Source organism: Perkinsus marinus (assembly GCF_000006405.1).
Source record: "Perkinsus marinus ATCC 50983 genomic scaffold scf_1104296975500, whole genome shotgun sequence".
Classification (NCBI taxonomy): domain Eukaryota; phylum Perkinsozoa; order Perkinsida; family Perkinsidae; genus Perkinsus; species Perkinsus marinus.
Window position 1 is genome coordinate 13,096 of NW_003200768.1, and position 7,239 is coordinate 20,334.

Here is a 7,239-nt window from a genome sequence, read left to right on the forward strand (position 1 = left end):
TTAGCCAACTTGTCCGCATCAACGTCTGATATCTTGGGGAAGACGCTCGTCCTATACAGCAACAGCAGTATCAGATGAGTCGTAATTGCTCCCAGTATGCATGATGACCGCCCTACCTTGCATAGAGGATATATTTCCTGAGAAGGTCTTGATCGATGGGTTCGTATAGCGCTTCCATCTCCTGGTTCCGAGGCCTCACGTTGTTGTTAGGCTCACGAGGGTGGTTTTGCATATGGGTACAGACGACAAAGTCAGCCAGACGCTCATCTTGGAATAGATCTATCTCATCTCGTATCACGCATAGAGCATCGAAACGGGATAAGATGGGGTCCGTGAGATCTACATTGTCAGTGAAGGTAAGACTAGGGTTATATCGACCTATAAATAGGACGAATGAATTGGGGGAATAGCTCAACAGTTGTACGGACCTCCGACAGGGTTAGCAGCTGCTACGACTGAGCACTTGGCTGAGAGGGATGCCACAATACCCGCTTTAGATATAGATATACTCTGCTGCTCCATAGCCTCATGGATGGAGGTACGATCAGCATCATTCATCTTATCAAACTCATCGATCAGGCATATACCACTGTCAGCTAGCACCTGCCAAGTTCTACTCCATAACAACAAGCTCTCAATCGCGTTGACTAGAGCAATAGTGGTGACTCCAGTACCAGTGCACCGCCCTCAAGTGTATACTCCCCAGTCTGGTAATCCTTACGAACTGATGCCGTCAAGCCAACAGCACTAGCTCCCTTACCCGTGGTATATCTGTAGAAGAAAATGACGGCTACATATGTGCGACTTTGTTATAATGTTGTCATCACCACGTACACTGAACGCTGGAATAGTTTATTAACGAATTTCAAGCATTGAGACTTGGCAAGGCCCTGAAAATTGGTTCCAAGTAACTCCAACATTGTAGCCTCTACTGCTCACCGGGTCACCAAGGATAAGTACCTAACACAAATGCTCACACTCTCTTAATCGCTTACCGACCATTAGCTACGTTGATATCTCCCCTTATCCTATGTCTACCTTGTGCTACTTTCTCTCTACCACCGAAGAGGGCCATAGCCAGTGCTGTCTTCACCGTAGTAGCACCTGAATGTGACACGTATGATCAACCAGACTGTGTTCGAGTCCATTGGTCTCACCATAGACGGATGGGGCGATCGAGGCAATTATGCGCTCTCTGACATGCGGATCTTTCGACAGCGCGAATATCCTAAGAAGCTGTAATGCCAGAGAGTATTTAGTAATGGTACTCTCTCTTATCCTCGTCTCGAACACTCTCTATCTTCATCTCATTCTGTCTTACAATAGAATTAGCATCAATAGCACATTTGAATACTGGGAACCCTGCCCTCACATTCCCTGCACTGTCGTATCTATGGTAACTAGCTGATGAAGCCAGAAAAGGAATGATGTTGCTGACCTAGCATGATAGGTTCCAACAATAGAACACTGATCACCTGGCCTAACACTATCGACCAAATCATCACTCAGTATGACCTCGACACTCCTTGGCATACGGCCAGGTAATACCGACCCAGGCGCTTCTTGTAGTGTAATGACCTACAGCACTAATTACAATGCACCACCGTCCGAGCTTCATGACCTGATGGTTTTTGTATACAGTTTCCTCACGGTTAACCGCATAAGGTCCGGTATTCTGACATTCCGGACAATGACCTGGCCTGAAGCTAGTCCCGCCTAAGAACACTGCATCCGAGTGCGGTAAGACCCATAGGCTCACTCTCTTCGCTTGCAGAAAGATCGAAAGGCCCACATAGGAATTGGCAATTCATACAAGTAAGGTAGAGTACGCGGAGCTTAGGTAATAACACAGAACGACGGGTAACAACACCTGATAGACTCGAATAGATGCCTGAATATATCTCAATGGCACAACTACAATGATTACCAACAACATTAACTAACTTGTTGATGTGAAATGCTCGAAGATTCCTTATAAGGTCGACAACTGGGAAGCTGACTATGCGTACATTGATCTCACGATGACGATCGTTGGCGAACCTAACCTCATACTCAGAGAATGAATCATTGTCAATGATCAGCAAGCAGACTTCTCATTACAGTTCCTTATACTTCTTCTTAGTGAATTCAGTGGCTGATACCTGCAGTAGCTTGAGTATATGATGGGGACGATCACATAACCATTGTGCCATGAAGGGGGACCTGTGGTCAGATTGGTGAGAGTACCATCTGATGATGATGATGAGGCGTCGGACTACCAGTCAGCCAGATGTGGATGGAAGGACACTGTGAAGGATGTCTTGCCATCGGCGCACATATGGTGGATCTAATAAATTACCACCAAGATCGTAGAGGTCTATCCTCCTGCTAAAATCCACAGTCTCGCCTTCTCAGAATAGTAGGGTTCGTTCGCATCCTCCGTTGGGTCTATGAAGGTCTGTAAGAACTTGCTAAAATTGGCAATAATCTTCTTGCCCAAACGGGAATCCCTGGTATGAAACCCTGAAATCCGTCAGGATTTCCCGTCATTACGGTGAGAGGTCAGTATCCGGTCCAACTTCCTCATTATTAAGATCGATAAGATCAGCATCAAACTCCTCATCCATAGCAGCATCATCGTCCTGTTACCCATGCATAAGACTAAAGTCCTCCCATGTATTCCAGCATACCTCTGCCTGTGCAGCCCTCCTTAACCTCTCCAATCGACGCCTCTTCCTCTCATAGGCCCCCATACGGTCATCATCATCCTCACTGTCAGAGCTGTCTTCACCAAACACCGCACCAGGCATCCTGCGTCCTGAACTACCATGATGAGGACGATATAGGATAATTATCAAATCACTCTGTCCTCTATCCCTCTCTCGTAATTCCCTCTCGGCACGCCTCCTAGCACCAGCATCATCACCATACTCCTGCTCATCCAGCATTCTGGGATCATATCGATCCAATTCAGGTATAGCACGATAATCCTCCTCCATGCTGTTAAGTAATGATAACAACAACATCCAGTAACATATGATGCAATACTATACTTGTCCATCAAATCCTCGCCCTCTCCTTCTTCTTCATCCTCCACAGCATCTTCAACACCATCACTAATCTGATGCACAACATATTCAGGATCATCCCTACCTCACTATTCTCACTCTATCATCCTCCATGGCTTCGCTTCCAGCATCGACATCGTCGTCATCTTCGGGCTCTTCATGAGTTGGGAAGAAACGGTCACGATTGGACATGATAGGGATGCGAACCTTCGAGAGGGTAAGCCTGAGATGCTACCCCGAGTTTACGAGTTGGAATACTAGCACAAGTAACCACCCTCCCCATTGAAGTATGGTACTCAAGAGGATAGTCAGAGCAGTGACTGAAACTATCATCATCATGTGTTATAATGCATCATCGATTGGCACCCTCTAAAACTGCTGCTGGTACACTTACCTTCACAACCTCATCATCATCGAGCCACAGTGTTACGTGATCACCATCTAAGGTACAATCATAACCGAGCTTGTCCATCAGAGCGTGGTACTACTTTTCAATAATTTGCTCGCCTCCTTGACATATCTCTGGGGTAATTCTTGTTGATTAAACTGATCATCTTGGACGAAGAAAACCTTCTCGTCATTATCCCAATACAGGATCTGGCAAGCTTGCTTCTCAATCTTCACAACTGAGCTTGTCATGATGAATCACATCATAAGACGGCAAATCCAGTACCATTGAACTTTACTGTGGTACTGCCCTTCCACCTCTCTGGCTTGTTCGTAGTCAGATTAGTATACTCGAGCTGATAACAAGAGGAGCATAGGTACATCATAGTGGGAACGAGTGATGAGGATTTACCGAGACATGCGCTGCCTGTCTGCCTTGTTTCACTTGCCTAACGTTATTGATTTCCCAGTACTCAGCAGGACCGTCTTCTTTCCATCTCTGCTTTATAATAGACCCTTTGTCGATTTCATTAGCAGGAGTTACAACGGTTGCAAATGCTCGCGAAGAGGCATTGCGATGCGCTGGGATGTTAAACCGGCCGAGAACTCGGTTGATAGCTCTAATATTCATGATCAAATATGAAAAAACGGGTCTGGCAGAATCTAATACCAGGAATTAAATAGTGAGACATGAGCAAGGTAGACCGATACGCAAATCCCATCTCCTGATGATGTATATGACCAACAGCAGATCTAGCGACCTAGAATTGTGTTGAACAACTACTCCTATACGGTTCTCCATTTGACGAGCAGCTTGATGAATATATGAGGCTATAGAGAGAATACACGATTTTCATGATCCCGAGTGTGTTACACTCTTGGAGCACCACGAGAGTATCATGAAGGGAGCAAGGCGTGGTAGCGCGATCTATAACACGAGATTGCTTGGATCAAAAAACATGAATGCAAGCAGAAGCCTAACACAGGTGGGATAATTATTCATGATAAGACCCTCATCTCCGCCTAGTTACCGTTACCCTAGAGGGACCTGTTCGATGATAACCACCCCTCCCCCCACTCTATCGACCTCATCTGGCTCCTCAACATCATAATCCACTCAGTCGTCAGCATCCAGCAAGCAAGTGTCATATCTGCACGATACAGCGTCTCCATGAGCAGAGCTCTACCGGAACTCGATTATTTCTTCGTGTATTTCTCCCTTCTGCTTCTCCAAAGTGTTACATCGAAGCATATCGGAGGGGGTGAAGGAGAGGCTATGTAAAAGAGTCTACTGATCCCGCAACAGCAGGCTCCCTATGATGATGACGAGCGTCGATGAGAGCTCAGAAGAGAATCATACCCTAGATTCCGCAACTAGATCACCCAGCATTCGGAGATGACTAACTAAAGATGAACAAGTTGAGTAGTATTAGTAGCGACTATCATCTACTGCGAAACATTACTCATCATATACCATCACTTCACGGGTGCGCCGAAGTAGAGAACATTCAAATCGGCAATATACCGAGAAAGGTACGGATCAACTAGCGAGCTCTGACCTAGGGATGTGTCCACCGGGATTCCTGATAGAGATGGTAACAGAGCGTTGTAGGCCCATGCATTATCACCTTTCACAGTGTCAACTTGTAAAAACTGTGGTTTATGAATAGCAGCATCCAATGCCTGATTAAGAGGCTTTTTGGTTACGGATAGGTCCATACTCAAGGCAGCTCCAACACGGTAAGTTGCTGATGATACCTATAGAGCCGTCAGTTTTATGAAGTTCACTATCAACTACTGTACCTACCTGATAGACCTTCACGCCCTTAGCGGCAAGTGGGACACGCTTGAACACAGCTGCCCCGGACATAATGAGAAGAGGTGAACACTGTTGCACTGATAGAGCGGGTAACGATGTATGCCGACTGAATGCAAGGATGACTACAAGAAGTATAGAAACATAATGGCTATCGCTGATACTATTGTGATGATGGTAGTATATTACGGGAAGAGGTATTCAATTATATGTTAAATATTGGCCTCTGCTTTTTTCAGAGATGCGTTAAGCGTAGGATCGTGGAATAATTCCTCATGGTCATCCTGTAGCCCAAGAAGATCATCACTACCACCAGACACGGCAGTAGCTGCAGGAGTGTTCACTTCACTGCCCCCTGCTGCATCATCTCTTCCTTCACTGCTGATAGTATGAGCCTTGTCCAAGAGTTTACCAGCAGGAGTCATTTCCACCATGGGAACTGCCTTGAATCCATTCCCAACGACACCTTCGATAGACTTGTCATCAGCCCCCACATCGAGTAGATCCTCGGAGTTGGCCGCACTCGAACTACCTATCTCTGCCGGAGCTATATCATTCATTACATGGCACTTCTCCTCGTCAACAACTACTCTAGATCCACTCTTGGTCAACCGTACCACGATGAGGGGAGGATTGAGAGTACGATCCATCGAAATAACATTGGCAGGACCTCGACCATCGATCATGACATCAATGCCGGGGCCCAGTGCTCTAGGACCGCTACCACTGGAAGGGGGAGATTCGCTTTCGGTATCTTCGCCACTACGTTCCAGCATCGTCGCGAATTGACGGCCATTTTGCTGTCTATACTGCTCCAGAAAGCCACCAGTCGAGGTTATAGGCTGCTGATCACAAATTGCCATGTTGGGTGGCAGAGTTATGTTAGCCGGACCTCCAGTAAGAGCACGAGGAGGTGGTGGAGGAGGAGGACTACCAGCCAACATGTCCCGCATCCATCCAGCTGCTGTCTCCAAGCCGTCTGCTACTAGATCAGCAGCATCAAGGGTTGCATCCCGCAGGGTGCCTACAGCTCCCTTCTCTCGATAGTCCAGCACGACGTCCTGAAAATGGCGGACATTGATGACGGAAACGAAAAATCGGAGTAGAAACAGCTAGGCGACGAGTGGAATCACTCTCGATTTACTACATAAATAGCATCTCCAACATAGTCGGCTGCACCATGTAGAACTGTACTGGCTGCTGATGGGCCGTTGGTGTTTCCAGTGGGGGCTGACCCGAAACCTTGAATCCTCTTCTGTAAAGACTGTGTGGCATTATCGATATCGTCCCCCTGAGATATGACAGCAACTAACCACAGAGAGTGAACCATCATAGACTGTATCACCTGATTGAACGTTATGTCCCAGACAGCGGTAGCAGTATCCCGAACTAAACGGTAGGGTTCGTCACCATATGTAGGACTAGGAGGCCCAGTGAATTGAGTAGCTTGCTCTATAACAGCAGCATAGGATCGCAATTGTATGCGGAAGGGAGGCACTCTATTCGCCAAGTGTTTCATGCATAACAATGCTTTCAGTTTTACATGAGCGTGATCACCAGCTACACACTCAGCCAAGTAGGCCGCCACATCAGGGACCCCTTGGGGATTCTCTCTGATGTTGGTAATGAGATCATTGAAGGCATAACCAGGAGTAGGCTTATTATCCGTATTAGTAGCATACCGGATGAGCTCCCAATCTATCATATTGTCTTAACAGCCGCAGATGATGCGACTCGTGGAAACCAACTGAAAAGAGTATGGTAAGGAGGACTATTCCTCCCATATTGAAGCTAAATGTACTACCACCTCGAGATATGCCCTAGTACAGTCAATTTCTCCCGATGGGGCAACTATGCCACCCCAAGATATGCCCTAGTACAGTCAATTTCTCCCGATGTGGCAACTATGCCACCCCAAGATATGCCCTAGTACAGTCAATTTCTCCCGATGGGGCAACTATGCCACCCCAAGATACGCCCTAGTACAGT

At 46.7% G+C, this 7,239-nt stretch overlaps 3 protein-coding genes across 3 annotated transcripts in view; all 3 read right to left on the reverse strand.

The window, feature by feature from the left end:
• The window catches only part of Pmar_PMAR001969 (DNA replication licensing factor MCM2, putative), a gene marked incomplete at both ends in the record, with an annotated part of 4,541 nt that extends 721 nt beyond the window's left edge, over positions 1-3,820 (reverse strand). Inside the window, 24 exons of the mRNA XM_002765391.1 lie at positions 1-51; positions 117-378; positions 429-603; positions 675-771; positions 835-890; positions 940-960; positions 1,010-1,104; positions 1,158-1,228; positions 1,269-1,391; positions 1,439-1,578; positions 1,622-1,716; positions 1,760-1,870; positions 1,928-2,040; positions 2,101-2,202; positions 2,259-2,326; positions 2,387-2,489; positions 2,533-2,621; positions 2,670-2,797; positions 2,843-2,979; positions 3,033-3,100; positions 3,147-3,254; positions 3,442-3,488; positions 3,536-3,673; positions 3,721-3,820. Coding sequence (XP_002765437.1) covers positions 1-51; positions 117-378; positions 429-603; positions 675-771; positions 835-890; positions 940-960; positions 1,010-1,104; positions 1,158-1,228; positions 1,269-1,391; positions 1,439-1,578; positions 1,622-1,716; positions 1,760-1,870; positions 1,928-2,040; positions 2,101-2,202; positions 2,259-2,326; positions 2,387-2,489; positions 2,533-2,621; positions 2,670-2,797; positions 2,843-2,979; positions 3,033-3,100; positions 3,147-3,254; positions 3,442-3,488; positions 3,536-3,673; positions 3,721-3,820 — 2,498 coding nt within the window. The remainder of the gene's footprint in view (positions 52-116; positions 379-428; positions 604-674; positions 772-834; positions 891-939; positions 961-1,009; positions 1,105-1,157; positions 1,229-1,268; positions 1,392-1,438; positions 1,579-1,621; positions 1,717-1,759; positions 1,871-1,927; positions 2,041-2,100; positions 2,203-2,258; positions 2,327-2,386; positions 2,490-2,532; positions 2,622-2,669; positions 2,798-2,842; positions 2,980-3,032; positions 3,101-3,146; positions 3,255-3,441; positions 3,489-3,535; positions 3,674-3,720) is intronic.
• Positions 3,821-4,910: 1,090 nt separating this feature from the next.
• Positions 4,911-5,304, reverse strand: Pmar_PMAR001970 (hypothetical protein; the record flags this gene model as incomplete). The annotated part of the gene is made up of 3 exons (XM_002765392.1): positions 4,911-5,017; positions 5,063-5,192; positions 5,242-5,304. 3 exons carry the CDS (start codon positions 5,302-5,304, stop codon positions 4,911-4,913), a joined length of 300 nt encoding a protein of 99 aa, XP_002765438.1.
• Positions 5,305-5,413: 109 nt separating this feature from the next.
• Pmar_PMAR001971 (hypothetical protein) lies at positions 5,414-6,999 on the reverse strand. The gene is made up of 3 exons (XM_002765393.1): positions 6,596-6,999; positions 6,398-6,541; positions 5,414-6,311 (listed from the first exon to the last, which is right to left on the reverse strand). Exons 1-3 carry the CDS (start codon positions 6,953-6,955, stop codon positions 5,463-5,465), a joined length of 1,353 nt encoding a protein of 450 aa, XP_002765439.1. The 5' UTR covers positions 6,956-6,999; the 3' UTR covers positions 5,414-5,462.
• Between the last annotated feature and the right edge of the window lie 240 nt (positions 7,000-7,239).

Coding starts and splice junctions, on each gene's coding strand:
- Pmar_PMAR001971 (XM_002765393.1), bottom strand. CDS start 6,955: ATGATAGATTGGGAGCTCATCCGGTATGCTACTAATACGGATAATAAG. Junction 6,542..6,595: donor GGGACATAACGTTCAATCAG/GTGATACAGTCT, acceptor GTCATATCTCAG/GGGGACGATATCGATAATGC. Junction 6,312..6,397: donor ATGTTGGAGATGCTATTTAT/GTAGTAAATCGA, acceptor CGCCATTTTCAG/GACGTCGTGCTGGACTATCG.